Below are 19,048 nucleotides of genomic sequence, written 5' to 3'. Positions count from 1 at the left end.
AGGAGCTTTTCACGATAACGATGAACATGGACCGGATATATGCCCAACCGGTGCAAGCACGATCGTTAGAACTAGTGGGGACATTCGGAATGCAGACTAGGTCAAGTGAAAGGATAGCATGGCCCATGAATACCATGATAAGGTACCTTCTCTTACGTTGAGAGGGGCGTGCGTACCTGAAGATCTTTTTCGATCGAACTTTTCAAGATCGCAAGGGATTCCGTCTTCAGGCAGGAGAAGAGGTTGAATGGGAAGGAGAAGGATGCATGAAGGGTCAACGGGGATGAGATGAGGTCAAGCATGATCATGTCCTGCGAAACCCAGGTGACTTATCATTGTGGGGATTGATATACTCTCGGAGACGGAAGCAATACATCGCCGATCATGTACGTGATACCACTATGCATCGACCTTCGATCGGTCCGATATGAACAATATCTAAGCACTCACTGTGCGATAAGAGGGTTTTGGGCTATCTGGCTGGTGCAGTAGTACAGCTGTCGATCGCAAGCATTGATCTTTGGAGCTTAGGAATTGCCGAAAATGTGAGAAGAAGGTTTTACTACTCTGTCCTATGTGCACACACTGTGAGTTGTTCCTGAAAGAGGGTGATTGTGACACTGGATTCACCTCAAGGAGACATATCACGCACGATTACTTGCAGGAAGTTGCGCGGAGGATACGATTTATGTCGCAATCGGAAGAGTACTGTAAAATCGATTACAACAGGACGATTGAATGCTTAGTCATTATCGTCTATCAGATGTCTTCTCATGTGAATTCCAAGTATTGCATTTCGATCGCATAACAGAGAAATGAGGGTGACAAGTCCCAAGCGTGGTTACAAAGCTTCAGGCAAAGCGGACAACATTCGGGATACAGATGAACTGCAGTCCCCCAGGCCCAGTGACTTATCCGAAAAAGTACCATCCGCTATCCCTCAATGGAAAACCCTTGAATGATCGAGTCAAGCAGAGTTTTCGCTGCAAGTAAACAAACATAATTGACGGCATGACAAGATTGTATCGCACCTAGAAGGGAGATTGAGATTTGAGATGATCTGGCTCGCCCGTCATATTTTTCAAAGACTATCATACCAATGGTAAGGGGACCTCGGTACTTCGGATTGAGAGATCTTCGTATTCATACTTAGGAAATTTCAAAATGTCATCAATAGATCTGGTGACGGATGAGCAAGAATTATCTCATCTGTCTTCGTTTCTGTCTCGCTTCGCCACATCATTCATCCACGGGGTTAAGGCTGTAACGCGTGGGTACACATCTGGATTAGCAATCAGGGAATATCAATATTTCTTTTCAATTCTTTTCCGAACCGAGACATTCGCTGTCATGTCATTCCCATGTCATTGCAGTTCTTTGGATCCCCGTGAAACTGAGACACAGCCAACACGAAAAGCCAAGAATGAAAAGAACATTCCACCGTTCCATGTACAGCATGTACAGCTTGCATCCACGATGCCTGATGTAACAGCGCTTAAAAAGCTGACAACGCCTCTTTGCTTGTGCATGTACTTCATATGTGCTCTTCCGGCTCTTCGCCGAGATCGCTTTCAGGCTGCGTAGGCGATTGTTCTGATTACGGAATGGCGTATCGATCTCGAAACCGACGTGGGAAAGAACGGCGGATAAACCGATGGAGATGAATTTCAAGGATGCATACTTTCATGGGTGAACCGATCGAAATTTTACATATCTTCGGGATCATCTTTGAGGTATGGTGTTGCGCCTATAGGCGACGATGACAAATGCGTGTACATAAACATAATCATAATCGCATAAACGAACGATGTTGAGACGTGGGAACAAACTACGTGGATGTCCCAGCCAAGCCATTACTGGTACAAGTATCGTGACAGTATGTGTTGTAAGCGAGCTCATCTCATTTGACGAGGTCCAACCCAACTGTAATTGTCAACGTACACGACGATGACCGTCGTCGATCGTGTTTGGAATGTTTATGCGGAATGCACACGGTATTTGGCGGGTAAAACATGTCTCGCAGAACATCATTGCATATGCAGCCAGTCAGCGGTGTACCAATTAAACCGAAAGATCCACCAGTTTTGCATTACATACAGTAGCATACATATGCTGAGCCCCATGATCCCCTTTTGCAGGTTGCTAGAGAGGCGCACAGCTCAAAACCATGATGGTGCATCGTGATCTTTGTGTCTGTCTGTGATGGGTATAACCGGCCCGATGGCAGACCCTGAGATCGATTCCACCCTTTTCTTACTCCTGATCCCGATAACTACAATCCTTAGCTGAACTTACCAATCGAGTGGAGCACGGTGGATTTTTGTTACCATTCCGGGGTTGACGGAATGCAGGAAGTATTCTCCGAAAGGTCAAAACCCGCATTGTTACCCAGCTACGTCGTTTCCTGTTTACCCCCAAATCCGGGTGACGTTAAGTAATCTCACTTCACCAGAGGCTATCTGAAGGGGAACAGCTCCAAGACGCTTGCTTAGTTTACCATTACGAGAGATATGTTTATTCTGCACAGTTCAGTCCGTCGCTTGCCTTGTTTCTCTTATCCGGCCGGGATTTGACATTGAGATCGGAATGGGGCAATCCCATACCATGATTTTGTATGTATGGAGATTCATCGGTTGTTCCAAAAACAGTTGTCTCGCTGTTATAGAAATGAATTGGATTGAATCGGAAAATAGTCAAGAAGATTCGATTCCCTTTTTCTGTTGTTTACCGCCTTCCCCTCTTATGGCCGCACTCGTCCGAGGTCAATCACATTCCAATTATCCCATTCCCAGTGAGACAACGAAAAATAAGGAGGGCGAGAGACATCATCAAACGACCAGTGAAACTACATGACATAGTTCTTTTTGAGTCAGTCGATCTTCGGTCTTCTAATACCTTGTAGCTTTTCATCATCCGAACCAACGGGGACAACACTTGTAGTAGATGTCTTTTGTTGTTGATACGAGTGGGTTGGACAAAAGAATCCGATCGCTCGCTCAATTTTTTCTTTTTAACCGCCCCGCCCTTCTTTTAGACCCTAAAAAAAATTTACCGTACCAATTACTTTATATAAAAGACCTAACCCAATCCAATCCTATCCTATCCAGTATTCAGCTCCGCAAAACCGATCCATCATAAAAACACAACATCATCGATTTTCATCTACATACATCCACAGTCCCAGCACTCCATCCATCATTGTGTATAAATCGATTTAACACAAGCCACCGCATCGCAACAACGCACAGACCTCACCAAGAACATTAAACTTTGGAACAAGGTTCTCATTCAGATCGCTCATATAACATCGCGCGACACACAGTTTTAGAACAAGGATCACTTTCATTCACACCCATAGTATACAAGATCACCAAAGCATACATCCATTCACCATCACCACCAAAGAGCATTTCGTCGCTATCACATACCACCGGATCGATTTAATGGAAAGCGGCAAAAGATCGAATAACGAAAAGGTGAGAGTCAGCGTCATTTGTCATGTCTTGTCTTGGTGTTTTGAGATCAGCCGAATGAAACCCGTTCAGATCTTCTTGCGTACTCCTGCTTCTTTTTGTTCTCACAAATGGCGATTGAGTCGATTTTATTTTTTTCCCCTTCTCTCAAATCGATTCAACCTCTTCTTTCATTTCGTTTTGTCTCTGTCTTTGGCAGTGAACCATAATCGCTTTTCATTCCCATCAAATCTTATCCACCTGCGTATCCGTCAGACTCGGGGGCGCCAAAATGACCCGAAGTCGATCGGATAGACGGATCAATGATGGTGAAGGATATCTCCATGCATTCCCGGACTGTTAGCATTGTGTGTACCCCTCCCTCCTCATGGTTGATGCGCTTGGACGGATCATCTTTGTCAATGGCGGCTTTTTGTCAATGAACTTGCTTAGTCCCCTTTTCCTTTTCCTCTTGCAAGCTTCGGACGTGTGTGAAAGAAAAATTTTGTTCTTGATCTTTCTCAAACCGGGTTTGGCGGGATTAGGGTGATCATGTTATCACTCTGTTCTGTCGATCTTGGCCTTTTCCCCCCGTCTCATGATAGTAGCGCCATCCATCAATCGATGATCACCTCATCATTAGATCAATGATGAATGATGGTCGTTATTGTTGAGGACGCACGGGGATACCTCGTTACACCTTCCGGCCGGGACCACATTGTCCCTTTTCATTTTCTTTCCCCCACTCCTTTTGTATCGTCCTTTGGTTTCATCCCTACACATCGTACACGCGCATCTACCGCTTTAGAGGGTGATGCCTCCAAGATAGTCTAGATGTGTGTGTGTATTGTTGATGAGCCATCGACCCCAAGTGGGGTTGGCACTGCAAATAGAAGAATACTCTTTTTCTGATCAACCTGATTGACGTTTGGGGCGTGGTCATGGGAAGAATACTATTTTCTGTATCTCGTGTCCCATTGCTCGCTTCATTACCTGCACTCGCTTTGGTAATCAACGCCTCTACATCATTCATTATAGCCCACTGCCCCCTTTCCCGTTTTACTTATTTTGCGAAAGAATTTCTCCATCTCTCTCTCTTTTCCTCCATCTTAACTCCTCTTTTTGCCGCTTTTCAAATCGGTTTTCTCTCTTTTCGATTTGATTCACTTATACTTATTCAACCCTCATTATCAATTCCAAGCCGGTAGTGCCGGGTGGGACATTGAGACGTACTCTTTCATACCTTGTTACACTCTAGCTTGAATCCTATCTGATTCCTACAAATCTTTTTTCTTTTCCTTTCCGCTGTTCCCCCCATCATCACGATCCGATCTGGCCACCCTTGTTAATCCGCACCAATCGGTGCCATATCGCATCACATCATGTCTCGTCTACTTCCTGTGAGACTCATATAAAATTCAACCCTCCGATTCAGTTCACCTAATCAATCAAAAGCTGACTCATCAATTCCTATCTATCCATCTTAGCTAATTCGAAGACCCTCAGCTCATCTGGAATCGTTATCATCTACATCAACATCATTGTCATCGACGTCTGCTTCAAGGATCAATAGAGCTTCTTCCACCACGTCCTCATCCACTCAACCAACTCGTCCAACAATGTCTTCTTCATCCTCCGCCGCCATCCCCGCTTACCGACCCAGCAGCTCAACCCCACCATCGGGTAAGCGAAAGGTCACGAAACCCGCTGGATCTAGATCATCGCAAGATCCCTTTTACGGACACGAGGAAACGGCAGTGATGTCTGCTCGATTCGTGAGTCTACCTCATAGTATCCTTTAATTAAAGGACATCTCGCTAATTCTTACTCCACAGATCACCTCCCTATTCCAATGTCCCAACATACCGGCTGCTACCGCTCCAGGTGCCCCCACACCCACACTTGCTCATTTCGTCGCCTATGCTTTACATCGTACACGACTTCCTTCGGTTGTCACCTTTGCCGCGTTGATGCTCCTTTCGAGACTAAAACAGCGATATCCTGCTGCTCGTGGATCTTCGGGTCATCGATTGTTCATCTCCGCTTTCATGATCGCTTCCAAAGTCATCTGTGACGACACCTACTCCAACCAATCGTGGAGTATCGTCGCCCAGAAGATGTTCGCCCTCAAGGAGATCAACCAGATGGAAAGGGAGATGTGCGGTTACTTAGAGTGGAACTTGAACGTAGCTGGTGATGAGATTGCCAACTTCGAAGCTCAGATCCGATCAGAACATGGTCCCAAAGCCATCGCAAGAGCTTCATCTGCCTCTTCCTCTTCAGAAGGATCAGTCATCGCACCTTCACCTGTTGTGTCTGCTTCTCGATCTTACCCCACACCCGAAACCACCCCAGATCCTCAACCCTCATCGAGGCCTATTCGAGCTGTACCATCTCCATACAAATCACGATCAACTTACCAACCTCAAATACCGACCACAGCCAGCCATCAGGCAGCATTTCCTTCCCCACCAATTTCACCAGTTACACATCACTCCTCCCCCCATCCACCGCATTTCACCTCTTCCGCAAGCTCTTCACTCCAATCTTCACCGGCATCAGATGACTGTAAGACTCCGTCCCCAGTCACTCTAACCGGCCATCATCATCCTCATCACAAATCATCGTCGTCAAATCGACACCCTACAAAAGGGTTCGATATGACCCGAGCTTTCGAATCGAGGTCGAGATCACACGCTGTCAACGTTCACTTATCAGGTGAACCAATACATGTTGGTGGATGGTAGTGTCAGTTATGGATTTGTTTTTTCGCATCATACAGAATTCTTAATCATATTTACAATATATACCCTTGCATTCATCCCACCCAATTCATATTCGTTGTATACAGATTTCTCTATTCAAACATCACATCAAATCATTCGTTCTGATCTGTCAATTTACTCATGTACATCGTTTATCTACAATACATACATAGGGGAAATTTGTCTGTTCTACTTTTTCGTCTTTCAATATAGTCAAGTTAATGCTCTATCGCTATTGCTCATTGCTCATTGCTATTGCTGTTAAGTAAACAAAGGAAATGAATAAATGATTAAATCGCACTACTTTTACTGTTGCTGCCATTGCTACTGCACACGTGTCATACGAGAACGGCACTACTGATCTACGCATGATACATGTAGGATCCGGCAAGGTAAAATCGAAAATAGATAGGTAATTGATAATGCCAATTTTTACAAGATAAGTTTACCAACATGAGGTAGACCTTGATCGGCATCTGAAGTAGTACGTATGAATATTAGTACATCAAAATTCAATTATTTATTGAGAAGTACGATGTTCGTTCCAATTAGAAGATCGACGAGATCAAGATGATGAGGAAGATGACGAATCCAAATCATATGAGAGTGTTCCCATGAATCTTAATGTTATATTTTTATACTGCATGTCTCTGTGTGTACACAAGTAGTCATGGGATTTTGACGATTGGTTGTGGGTCTGGTTGTACCGAATAAGAATGCATCTGACGGAGTATGGCAATGAATGTTGAACGTTAAGCATGAGCATGAGCACGGGTATAAATTCAATTCGATGGTTTTGGTTTTCATATCAAAAGTGTTTATCATGAGCATTGATCTTCTGCAAACAAGTCCAGACTTCATTAATTTGTTTTAATGATCCATGCGAACTTTTTTTTTTTTGTTCCGTTGATTCGATCGAAAGTATTTTCATCCCTCATGTGTAAGTGTAAACCAAATTCCAGAACAACAAACAACATACAGATTATCTCGTTTACATGACTGTTGGCTCGTTAATTGATAGAAGGTAGAAAACATCCTCGACTTGTCTCTCTGTAAAAGTTGATTTCAACCTCAAAATTTGACAGTAAGGGGAAGAGTTCTAAGATCCAGATCTCATTCATTCTCGCCCCAAGGTTCCAAGCGAGTAAGATTGAGAAGTGTATTCGATCATATTGGATTGATTGGAGGTGCTCAAGATACACAAGTTTCCCATACTCGGAACGGTATCAATTGAAAATTCAGTTACAACCTGAACTCCAATTTATAGATTCCAGCTACCAATTTCTACAATAATAACGTCATAACGTCATTGCTTCAAGGTTCTCGGTTACCTGTAAATCATGTTGTCGTATCGTATTTCTTTCACATGGTTGTATAGTCTTATGCAAGATGAAATTTGATGAAGTCATCATTGCTTTGTCACGGCCGTTCATTAAACAATACTAGATACTCGATATCCTAGTCTATATCGGGTTAGTCCAATTCATCCTCACATTTTGAGTGGCACCCGATGCAGATAGCGGAACCATTGTATCTCCCAATATCTCTCGTACTAATCAGTTACCCGGCTATGGACGTTTAGAAGGCTTTGGAATGGCGTTTTTGAAAAGTTCATTACAGCCATGCCACCATGTCACTAGTATGAAATCTAATATCAAGATCTATCGTTATCAAATATCGGCTCCATACGCTCCCATCCCGAGCGAGAGCTTTTTTGCATTGGGGCAGATCTGAGTATATAGGAGGAGGTGGGAACTGTATTATCATTGCCGGATCGGTTTAATTCGGTCCTCTATCAACAGCCTACATAGATCAACTTCTAACAACTTGGGACGTCGACGCGATTCTCATGTGGTAGTTGAGATCTGATCCGATTTTGGATCTGCTATGATTTCGGCGCGACGCCATGAAACGAGATCTTGACCGTCTGCCGCATGAAATCGTGGAAAAGCCAAAGCCACCGGGAGGAATTATCATATTTTCGTTTGTTGGAAATTTCATCGTGTCATAACAAAGAGTACATACGCTTCCATCCTGATGAAGTTGTGTATTTCTTCATCTCAAGTTCTTGATATGTATACTGACTATTGGCGTAGCTCAGTGGTCAAAAACCTCCTCAGCGTTGGTAGTCAGCCAGCTCTGTAATCAACACGGCATATCGCATCGGCTTCTACGCCATGGAACAGATCTGGATAAGTTAGTACTCAGCCAAGTAAATCCGAAGTGGAAGTACGACCTGTTCTATTGTGTCGGACTCCAAACTACTAGGGCTCGAGTATCCGATTCGGCCGTTGGGATGAATCATATCATATTGCTTACCAATGGAAGCTGTCGCCGGGTAACGATGACGAGGGGACACGTCAACTAAGAGTAGAGTAGAGGTCGTACGTGCTCGTGCCCGGTTCCTTATCAGCTCAGACGACAGGTATATCAAGAGGAAATCCCGAACTCCGTATGCAGTGTCGGACAAATGTCGAAGGGAGAGAGAGAGAGAGAGAGAGAGAGAATTCATTCTCTGGACAATTCGACTGGTATCATTTCGACCTTTATGGCGAAATCGATGCAAGTAGAAGGTGACCAACGATGAAGCATCGACGTGGCGCTAAACTGACTGGACTGGTACCAAAATGACATCCATATATACAACATTTATTCTTCTAACATCAATTCCTAGCCTTTTGAATGGGTTTACCACCCAGCGGGAACTTCTGCTCGTCCAGCTGCCCCCGCACCAGCTCCAGCTGCGATATTATCTTTAGGAGGTTCTGGTCGTCTGTATTCGACTTTATCTACTTTGACCTGTACGATCGAAGAATTCATTTAATTGGATCAACTCAGACCAAACCACGCCAAACCGGTGATACCTCTATTTGCGTGAACCGTGGGAAGATGATTATACGACTAGAGACTTACCTCTCCTTCTACCAATTGATACACGTATGTAACGATAACTGGACCTTGGATGTCCATCAGTGCAAATGAGGGTGTTGCGTCGCTACGCACAGATCGGAGAGGGTGTCAGCAGCCTCCTCACAGATATGACGGTGTGCAAGAACGAAGAATGAGTGATGATATGATCCAGTACCTTGCGATGGTGATGGAATTTATTTTATATTTTCGCATGAGGTCTACTTATATGTGATGAACTGGTGAAAAGTAGATTTATACACTTACCCATTCCATAATCCGCTCCATGCTCCAGTTGCAGATCCAGGATTCACAAAGAATCTACCTTCGAATTCGAATGCTTCGAAACTATCAACTCGTCAACACAATGCATCAATAGACACTGAAGGTGATTTATCTTCTTTCAGACTCACCGATGAGTTCCACCACTTATCAATACATCCGCATCCATCTGTCTCGCCAACGCAGCTAACATATCTGCATCTCCGGCAGGAACGATCTGTTGGCCGTGGACGACGCCTATTCGGAGTGATTGATGGGGGATAGTGAGTGATAAAGGGAAATGAGTATTCTACATTACATTTCATAATAAGTTAGCTTGAGGATATCATGTAGCTATATATATAGCCTCTCTCAGAGGGAGTAGTCAGACCCACCTCGTCAAATTCTCCTCTTACAACGTGTACCTCAGGAGCGATCGTCCGTAGATAATCATATGTCTCTTTATCACAAACATGGCCTGTACATATAATCTGACCTATCTTGCCTGGTACCTAACAGATGATCATGCATTGTATCAGCTGTGTTGAGCTTAGGATACTTCCAAGCATCTCTAGGCAGCTATACCCACTAGTAATTTCTTGAACTTTGCTGGGAGGTCATGCGTGAGAGTGGGTATGTGAAGATCACCAATGACTAGTACTAGGACCATCTTGAGTGTTTGGTTCGTGGGCCGAGTTTCTGATGTCAAATTCGCCAGTCTTTCGGTCTTGTTCCTAAACGTCTCCTTGATCAGCAGCTGGTAGTCGAATATTAGTTGGTGTAGTAGATGCAAGAGTCCTATATAGGGTTGCTTGCAGTGGTATTCTTGTCTGACAACAACACCGCACGCATCATTGGTATTGGTCAAAGTACGGAGTTCATTCACATCTCCGTCTCTCATTCAACGACGCACATCCACCTTTTCATGACCACATCTCGAAATCCTTTGATACCTTCAGACACTTATGATTTACAACAACTGACACCTCCTGCGTACAGTGAACAGCTGAAGGTAACTGAATCTTCAAGCTGGGACGAAGATGCAATGAGGAAACGAAAGGGAAATAATCACAACAAGAGGAAAAACAAGAACGACCAGCAAACGAATAGAAATCAAGACCAAGATCAGAATTCGACTTTGGCTTCGAGTGCTATATCTTCAAATACGACATCTACTGTATATAGTTCTGTAAATCCTCTTGAACACATATCCGCACCGAGGACTGCCTCCCATCAAAGTCGAAACACCAGTCCGAGCCAAAGTGAAAGTGAAAATAGTCAATCTGATACCGACCTTCATCTTAGTCCCTCCGATACTCCGCCATCTGAGATTTCAGAAGACTCTCTCTCCGCAGACGAATCAACACCATTACAGCCCACTACTTTTTGGCAACCAAGCTCAAGCTCGATACTAGCGTCTATCGTATACTCTTCGCCGTGGCCTGTAGATGGGCTACTACGCTTCATCTTATCGATCTTACATCAAGTGTATATAGAATTAGCCAATATGCTCTTGGAAATGTTCGGTTGGTTCGGAGCAGGTGAGAGCAGCAAGACTCTGTTGGGTAAGCAAGAGAGGATACAGATGGAAGAGAAGAAAGTGAAAAGGAGGAGAAGGAAGATTGAGCAGAATGGAAACGGAGGCGATCATATGTTCAAAGGTTAGTAGACGAATCCGACCATCAACAAATGAAGCTGAGAATTCAGTGCTGACATGGCGTTCTGTAGCTTCGAATGAACATTTCCCAGGGATGGTCAATCTATCAGGAACTTTATGTTACATGAATTCTGTTTTACAGGTTGGTCAACTTCCAACTAATCCAATCCCATCTCATCCGTGACAGAGACTGATGAAAGCGCTTCATGTTTAGGCATTCGCATCGATAACTTCTTTAGTGAACCATCTGGAAAAGATCGTAGAACTTGCTGTAGAAAGTGATGCACCTACACCAGTTACGGATGCTCTCCTAGAGGTGATACAGGGTAAGTACGATCTAAGATATATCATCTTCGCTCCCGTCATCATGTTTCAAAATGATCATAAACTGATTCTCTATAACTCCCTTTCCATGACAGATCTCAATACTCCCCATTCTCGCTCACCACCTGCCCTACGGCCACATAACCTTCTCCAGGCCTTACATCCCCTACCCCAAATTCGTCGTCTCCTCTCAACGAGAGAACAACAAGATGCCCATGAATTGTTCGTCGTATTGGCAGAAGCGATATCCGACGAAGCTCTTAAAGTAGCCAGCGAGATAGGTAGATTGAGAGGTCTAGACGATATCCTTTCCCTTCAGCGGTATACAAACAGTAAAAATGAAAATACAATAAGTGGAAGAGCAGATATTCAAGGTGCGAATAAACGACGGAAGATTAGGGGGATCGCTGAGCCGTGGGAAGGACTGATGGCTAGAAGGAGGGTTTGTCAGAAGTGCGGATGGGAGACGGAAGTTAGGATGGACCTTGTGGGAGGGATGGAATTGCCCATTCCTTTGCATGTGAGTGTGGATCTGAACTACGGCGAAACAGTGAATATCAAAGGGATGTACCGGGCCGGGTGATGTGGGGCTGAGGAGAAAGGGAATGGCTGTCAGAATGTTGACCTGCTGCTAATTGAAGACAAGATGATGCGAGTAGAGGCCCGTGACATCTAAGGCCCGTGACATCTTGACTGACATAGCTAGCACCTATCACAGGGCGACGTGACTCTCGATTCATGTATCGCGGAATATCTCTCACCCGAATACCTATCCGATGTAACTTGCGAAACATGTTCTTTACGATCTACTCTGTCATATTACCAATCCGAGGTAGACCGACTTTCTTCTGCACCAAATTCCACCAAACCCTCTTCTAGCATCAACAGCAAAGCGGATAATAGCCCCTCAAAGTCAGGTTCAGGATCATTCGCAGTATTAGAAGGGCTATCAACGCTTTCATCCACCAAAGAAGAGCGAATGACCAACTCCAGGAAGAAACGATGTAGAGAAGCGATCAGAGTTGAAAATCGATTGAAAGAAATGTTAGATTCCGATGTGGTTTCGAATTTCAACGAACCGTTTTTGGAACCTTTACATCCCCAAGTTGATGGAGAAGGGAGTGCAAGTATACCTGTAAAATGGCAGATCAGTCGAACTCAATCGATCAGACAGAGTATACTTACTCGACCACCTAGATCTTTGAGAATGTTATTTATAAGATCGGAATTTACACCTTATGGATCGGTGTTGAAGAAAACTGCCAGAGTGAATTTTCCAATTATTTTGGATCTGACCAATTTCATAAGTCATGGTATATGGGAAGAAAATAAGACTAGCGGTCCAGCAATTTTATCCAATGGTATACTAGATCCGAATACATATATAGATCGACAGAGGGCGTTGTACAGATTAGAAAGTGTTATATTACATTATGGATATACACACTCCTCGGGACATTATATCTGTATACGAAGAAAACCTACCCCGACTCAAACGAATAATGGTGATGCCTACGGCGGTAGCAGATCGTATAGACCTTCAAGAGCTTATAAATCATGTCCTGATTCCTGTCGATGTGAGTCCTGTGTATATTTTGGGAAAGTTCGAGAAGGATTGGAAGAGAAGGTACCGGGGAAAGGATGGTTGAGAATTAGTGATGCTGACGTTGAGGAGGTCGGGGAAGAGGCGTTGTATGAGAGTAGAGGAGCGGTGTTCATGTTGTTTTACGAGAAGGTTGGTGAGTATCGGGGAGATAAAATTGATGCGAAGGAAGATAAAGTAGAAGAGGAGGAAGAGCAAAAAGATTTGCATGACGCTTCTCAGGTGATATAGCGTGATAGATCAAGAGACCACCAGATCCAACAGACCGACAGATCAAAAGTAAGGAAGGGAAGCTTCGGTGGGGAATCAATCGATTGAATAGATGTATCTTGAAGTAGTCATTGGTTAGAAGATCTTGTTGTAACACATTTTTACTTATTATACAGCATAGTATACGATGAAATTTGCATAGAGAATAAACCAATACATGTATCACATCGAGCTATAAATGAGGTATTGATTGACCCAGAGCAATGGATCTGATAGATGACCATTCGGGAGGCTATATTTCGAAATGGATTAGTTGGCATGCTAATGTTCTTTGGAAAGTGGAATTCTACCTACATCTAACCTCGTTTCGAAATGTAACCAATCACCACTACCTGTAGGTAGTATACCCATAGTTGAACATTTCCATAGGCCCAGTGCGAGACTGTATGGGATATGAAAGCTATGGATCAGCTCGGGAATTGAAAGTTGGTGATGTTAAGTGGTCTGGGACTAGGCGCAGAGACTCAGATGAACTCACACTAATCCCTGACATGCTACATACGCTATCATCGGTAGCACCAGCGGACCATAAGAAGGTTCACTTGACGTTGACGTTGAGAGTGAATCGTTGGATTTCCTGGAAGAAGGTGTGGTAGCAGGGGTAGGAGTAGGTCGAAGAGATTCGAAAGCTAAAAACGATAGTAGGAACACAAATCAACCGATACCGTCAGTCATACCTGTCCTGCCCTGTTTTGGTATGAATGGGTATAACATACCTCTGAACATATTGAAAACAGCTGTTATAGGTCCAGTGAGAAGCATGAATATCATTCCCAACGAAAAGATTTGCACGCCAGAACCGGAGAAATACAGCATGATAGCTTGCATGGGAAGTGATTTGGCAGGTCTGATGATTCCCAAGATTAAAATCAAATTCAAACAGCTTGTAAGATTACAAGACATAGAAAGCTTACGACAAAGCTAGATCCCACGCTCTTCGTAATTTCAGTTCAGTTGATTTCCTGTTTTGCTTGATTATAGCATCGGAATCAGGTTGCGTGTTCTGTTATTACCCATGCCACCCATGTCAGCTCAGTCATCCACCATTCTGATTGCTTATGTTTTTTGGGTAATGAAGTGAAGATAGATAGTACTACTCACCCTCGAGGATAGCTGTTTGGCAGATGCAGGTGGTAAGTAACCTGGTGGGTTCGGTATCGAATTGTTCCTAGAACGAAACGAGGCATGTTAGCTGATCATCTTGACGGTGGGATATGAGATCAGGGGCAGCTCACTTGTTCAGAGGTATTGTGTAATCTAGCCTGATTGTCATTTTCGATGTCTCGGTGATTCGTTGGCTCTTGAACTTGAATGTTGGTGGTTGTCTATCTTGTACTATATCCCAACGATGCAGATGAATGTAGCACTACCGGGGAGCAGAGTTGGAGGGAGATGATCAACAGATAATCGATAAGAACGGGGTATCAGCCTCACTCCAACCACTGCATCTGTGCCTGATACCTGCACAAGTCCGAATCACGCTTATCACCGGCCGGGTCGTGCCCAGTCAAGGTGTCATTAGGTGCACTACCAGTATCAATCTACTCTATACTCTGTATCTCACTCCTCATCAACGTCTAGAAAGTAGCCCACGACGACAATTCATCCCGAACAGTACACACACCTCAGCGCGACTCCTCTTCCGACACTGAGCAACTGCTATCGAGCATCGTCACATAGGTTCACACCATTTCACTCACACACAATGGCCAAACTGCCCTCATCCACCAATGGCGCATTAATACTGGAAGAACCATTGATTAGGGTCGGTCAGCTTCCCCCAAGCGTAATGTTTCCAAAAGCTGACCTATGTGTGATGCTGTAGACACCATATGAGCTGTTGAGAAGATCACATCGTTCAGCTCAGAGACAGGTTGAAAAAGATTTCAATGCTGTTTCAGTAAGCCTATATCCATTGCCATGACGTATCACAAGACAGCTCAACTGATTGATGAGGGAGCTAGGTCGCACTTCAAAGTATAGTCAAATCGCTCAACGCAGCTTCATCTACTGAAGAAGGACGTCAGAGCTTGGTCAATAAGCTGGATCAGGCTGGAGAGAGAACAAAAGGACTGAAGAGGAAGGTTAGTCAGCTGAACCTTTCAGTGGCATGGATGAATATCAGCTGATCGTTCTGCTTGTTTTGTTGGGTTTTAGCTCGATGATATTCAACCTAATTCTAGGGAACCTACACCGCTACGATCTCGACTAGATTACCTCAATTCTCTTACTCCTGCTCCTACTCCTCCTGCTCTTGGCAAGGTCGAAAACAAGGAGAATGGAGTAGCTAAACCGTCCAATGGGGATGGCGAAGTCAAGATGGAGATTGATGGGGAAGCCAAGACAGATGAAGAAGCTACGACTGCAGAACCGTATGTCAGCTGTCGTAGCCAAAGAAGTGAATCTTTTCTTTGAGCTGATGAAGCTGATGAATCACTCGTTCACTCGTAGAGAACCGAAACAGCAACCTCTTTTAACGTTCGACGCAACACTTGATCGTTATATCGTTGATTACTTACTACGCACCGGTCGATTGAAGACTGCCGAAGCTTTAGCTAAAAAGCAGAGTATCGAGGTGAGCTTCTGGAACACGCTTTTATTACACTGGTGATTCCAGCTTATTGCAATGCCATCATGTAGGCACTAGTGGATATCAAGCTGTTCACTGAATTAAGCAAAATTGAAAATGCGCTCATTGAAAAAAAATCATGTACGGAAGCGTTGGCTTGGTGTGGTGAGAATAGAGGAACGTTGAAAAAGACAAAAGTAAGATGCCCACTTCTGTTCACGGTCAGATGGCTGACACTGACTGACCCATGACTTTGTATGCAATAGAACAATCTCGAATTTACCCTTCGTCTACAGGAATTTATTGAGCTTTGCCGAAAGAGAGATATTGTCTCTGCCATTGCATACTCCCGTAAGAACCTCGCTCCATGGGCTGCGACTCACATGGCCGAGATACAGCAGGGTATGACGTTGATGAGCTTCGGTGAGAGGACTGGCGTGGAGATCTACAAGGTGGGTTGTTTCGACCAGGTCACCGACGAGAGAAGTATGGAGCATTGGGAGTGGCCGATGGATATGCGATCTTCACAAAAGATCGGCTCATTGTCATAAACTCGGATACTAGGGATTCAGTCGAGCGTTGTCGTCCGATGAACTGACCTTGCCTTCCTGGACCACATAGAAGCTATACGATCCCTCACGCTGGCAAACCGTCCGAGACTCATTCCGCTCCACTTTCCTCACACTGTACGCCCAACCCTCTCAGCCAATCTTATCACTGGCCTTATCAGCTGGACTGTCTTCCCTTCGTTTACCAAGTTGCGTACATCATATCTCACCTTCATCGAAGGTCGATATCAAATCTCCTAATTTACCACAATCACATATACCATTACTGCCCGCTGCTCCACCGTTACATAATCTGGAATCACTACTAGTTTCGGAGCATCTCACGGCGCCTTTGGGAGGTGATCATTGCGATTCGCCCAAGGAAGATTTACATGAACATCCAGATAAACCGGTCGGTAATATAGATTGTCCAACATGTGATGAAAATCTTAAAGTTCTAAGTAAGGAATTACCGATGTCGCATCATGTCAATTCGACGATTGTCTGTAGGATTAGTGGGAAAGTCATGGACAGTCAGAATGAACCGATGGCTTTTCCTAATGGGTATGTGTATAGTAGTAAGGTGAGTTACAAGGACATCTCATTTAATGTTGTATCTGTCCTATCATCGTACATCGTACTTTGTACCCTTATTCGCAATTCTCGGTCTATCAAGAGAACATGTTTTTTGTGTTGTACAAACATACATACAGCTGATACTCTGTTTCTCTCCAACCATCAGGCCCTCAGAGAAATGGCAGATGCCAACTTTGGAGTGGTCACTTGTCCACGTACGAGGGATTCATGCTCGTTTGAGAGGTTGAGAAAGGTGTATATCTCGTAGTGGACTTGAAGTCATTTTCTCCATTCTTCGTCTTCTACTTCTTCCAACGTTGTACTGTATGTTTGGGATCTTCCTGTTTATAGATGTCCACTTTTGTAGTTGTATCACGTTATACATGTACAGTATCAAAGCCTGATCATCTTGTACCAAGTCTAATGATCTGTAGAGACGATGAATTAACGCACTGTACATCTTATATATACTATGCATAAATACCATTCTGCATAAAATCCCTTTCTTTGAAAAACTAGGCAAGCATATCTATCTCTCGTTCAAAAAATGGTAATTACAACTCATCTCTCCAATATTGTTTACCTGCTCTTTCCTCCTTCCACTCTTCCCTCTCTTCGTCATGTTCCTTCCTCAGACCCAACTTACCCACCGGATCCTCCTTGGCAGTCTCCTTGCGATAGTACATCCTCGATTCGTCGTGTGATAGAGTGATTGGTCGAGGAGGTGGTCTTCGGAGATGTTCCCATTCTTCGTCGTCTGATTTCTTGGGGGTCGAAAGGGTCGTTCGAGGTGGGTGACTACGAACTCAACGGTCAACGATATCGAAGAGGAGAAAGAGGGAGACGGTAAGATAATCAGAAAAGTTAAATCTTCAACCCACACTATTCCCTCGGATGGACAATTCGATTTCCTTGCAAATGAGATGGCAGCTTCAAATGCACCAGAATCGAATTTACCTCTGACATTTAATGGCCAGAGGACTGATGATAAAGTGGAATTATCGCATTGGACCTGACAAATATAACGTTGATCAGCTACGACCTGTCTGTCGAATTTGATTAGCTTATAACCCACGATAGGTTTATAATCCCCCGTGGAAAGTGCTTCGGTCAACTCCCTCAACGAATAAGTCGTGTCATCTGAAGGTGTTATCTATGAATGTCCGTGAGGTGTTATCAGCTTAGCCGTATATATCTTCATGCTATGAAAAGAGTGACTACGTACATCCGCATCGGAAAGTAACTGAGCAGTAGTAAATGTTTTCTGTAATTTGCCCAATGTTATGAAGAATTCCGCTACCTATCTCACCCCCAACCATCAGCTCATCTTCACCTATACGAATTGTTGCTTTTCTCCAGCAGACAGATTGAGACTTACTCCTGAACCTGCGTTTGGTTTCTTCTTCTGACACTTGGCGTCAAAAGTCGATATAAACCTCCCAGCCGTGTTCCACTTCATATCCATCCCAACCCATCCTGTCAGCCCACGTATCTCCCTGTTCATCCGTTGACTTACCGTTCTTTCCCAAACTTCCTCTACTCCTTCTCCCACTTCGCTCTGCGCCCACTCTTTCTCCGCATCATTATACCCCTTCTCACCACCAAACAAAGGCGATTTAAGGCAATAGGAAGCTATTTCCTCGTGTGTGTAGGTGGGAGCGTACGGATTGGTATCTTGTGGTTTTTGAGTGGTACAACTATCTCAAGCACCAGCACAAGCATGAGCATATGCATTAGCGTTTGGCAGGATTTGTGCGAATGAGAGGTAGATGCTCACTCTAATACTTCCAGACCATCTATACCCCACGAACCATAGTCACCTCCTGTGTCCGGTTCGAACCGTTGTCGAAAGATGAATAAACCACCGGGCGAAGGGACCGAGCATGGATCTGGATTAGGGTTGGCGGATGAACATGAGAGATCTTGGGAGTAGGCAATTGCCAGTAGAGGAGAGAGGAGGATGAGCTGAGGTATTCGAAGCATTGTATATGAGTCTGCAGAGTCAAGATAGTAAGTAACAACTTATCATAATCAACTGTCATCAAGTGGACGTGTGAAGTGGATCATCAGTAATCATTCGCACGGTGAGTGAGTGACGCGCTGGGTTTAGACTCCT

The 19,048-nt window shown here is 44.2% G+C and overlaps 6 protein-coding genes across 6 annotated transcripts; 3 read left to right on the top strand and 3 right to left on the bottom strand.

Annotated features, from left to right (window-relative positions):
- Positions 1-5,071: 5,071 nt before the first annotated feature.
- I203_104120 (uncharacterized protein) lies at positions 5,072-6,199 on the top strand (the record flags this gene model as incomplete). Its single annotated transcript, XM_019149687.1, has 2 exons — positions 5,072-5,227; positions 5,288-6,199. 2 exons carry the CDS (start codon positions 5,072-5,074, stop codon positions 6,197-6,199), a joined length of 1,068 nt encoding a protein of 355 aa, XP_019001230.1.
- Positions 6,200-8,905: 2,706 nt separating this feature from the next.
- Positions 8,906-10,055, bottom strand: I203_104119 (uncharacterized protein; the record flags this gene model as incomplete). The annotated part of the gene is made up of 6 exons (XM_019149686.1): positions 8,906-9,016; positions 9,131-9,212; positions 9,392-9,472; positions 9,538-9,695; positions 9,781-9,897; positions 9,975-10,055. The coding sequence occupies 6 exons, from the start codon at positions 10,053-10,055 to the stop codon at positions 8,906-8,908; spliced, it is 630 nt and encodes a 209-aa protein (XP_019001229.1).
- An 837-nt stretch (positions 10,056-10,892) lies between these two features.
- I203_104118 (uncharacterized protein) lies at positions 10,893-13,200 on the top strand (the record flags this gene model as incomplete). The annotated part of the gene is made up of 5 exons (XM_019149685.1): positions 10,893-11,046; positions 11,114-11,184; positions 11,257-11,368; positions 11,462-11,886; positions 12,085-13,200. The coding sequence occupies 5 exons, from the start codon at positions 10,893-10,895 to the stop codon at positions 13,198-13,200; spliced, it is 1,878 nt and encodes a 625-aa protein (XP_019001228.1).
- A 211-nt stretch (positions 13,201-13,411) lies between these two features.
- I203_104117 (uncharacterized protein) lies at positions 13,412-14,512 on the bottom strand (the record flags this gene model as incomplete). The annotated part of the gene is made up of 7 exons (XM_019149684.2): positions 13,412-13,471; positions 13,534-13,621; positions 13,718-13,868; positions 13,956-14,086; positions 14,154-14,242; positions 14,341-14,407; positions 14,475-14,512. 7 exons carry the CDS (start codon positions 14,510-14,512, stop codon positions 13,412-13,414), a joined length of 624 nt encoding a protein of 207 aa, XP_019001227.2.
- Positions 14,513-14,944: 432 nt separating this feature from the next.
- Positions 14,945-17,200, top strand: I203_104116 (uncharacterized protein; the record flags this gene model as incomplete). The annotated part of the gene is made up of 9 exons (XM_019149683.1): positions 14,945-15,004; positions 15,065-15,139; positions 15,204-15,323; positions 15,397-15,611; positions 15,691-15,814; positions 15,880-16,005; positions 16,075-16,260; positions 16,430-16,939; positions 17,099-17,200. The coding sequence occupies 9 exons, from the start codon at positions 14,945-14,947 to the stop codon at positions 17,198-17,200; spliced, it is 1,518 nt and encodes a 505-aa protein (XP_019001226.1).
- Positions 17,201-17,486: 286 nt separating this feature from the next.
- Positions 17,487-18,915, bottom strand: I203_104115 (uncharacterized protein; the record flags this gene model as incomplete). The annotated part of the gene is made up of 7 exons (XM_065517469.1): positions 17,487-17,730; positions 17,814-17,944; positions 18,008-18,085; positions 18,158-18,232; positions 18,311-18,385; positions 18,449-18,629; positions 18,710-18,915. The coding sequence occupies 7 exons, from the start codon at positions 18,913-18,915 to the stop codon at positions 17,487-17,489; spliced, it is 990 nt and encodes a 329-aa protein (XP_065374287.1).
- Between the last annotated feature and the right edge of the window lie 133 nt (positions 18,916-19,048).

This window comes from Kwoniella mangroviensis (assembly GCF_000507465.2).
Source record: "Kwoniella mangroviensis CBS 8507 chromosome 1 map unlocalized Ctg01, whole genome shotgun sequence".
NCBI lineage: Eukaryota > Fungi > Basidiomycota > Tremellomycetes > Tremellales > Cryptococcaceae > Kwoniella > Kwoniella mangrovensis.
The sequence above is the reverse complement of the archived record's forward strand: the minus strand, read 5'-3'. Positions and strand labels throughout refer to the sequence as shown.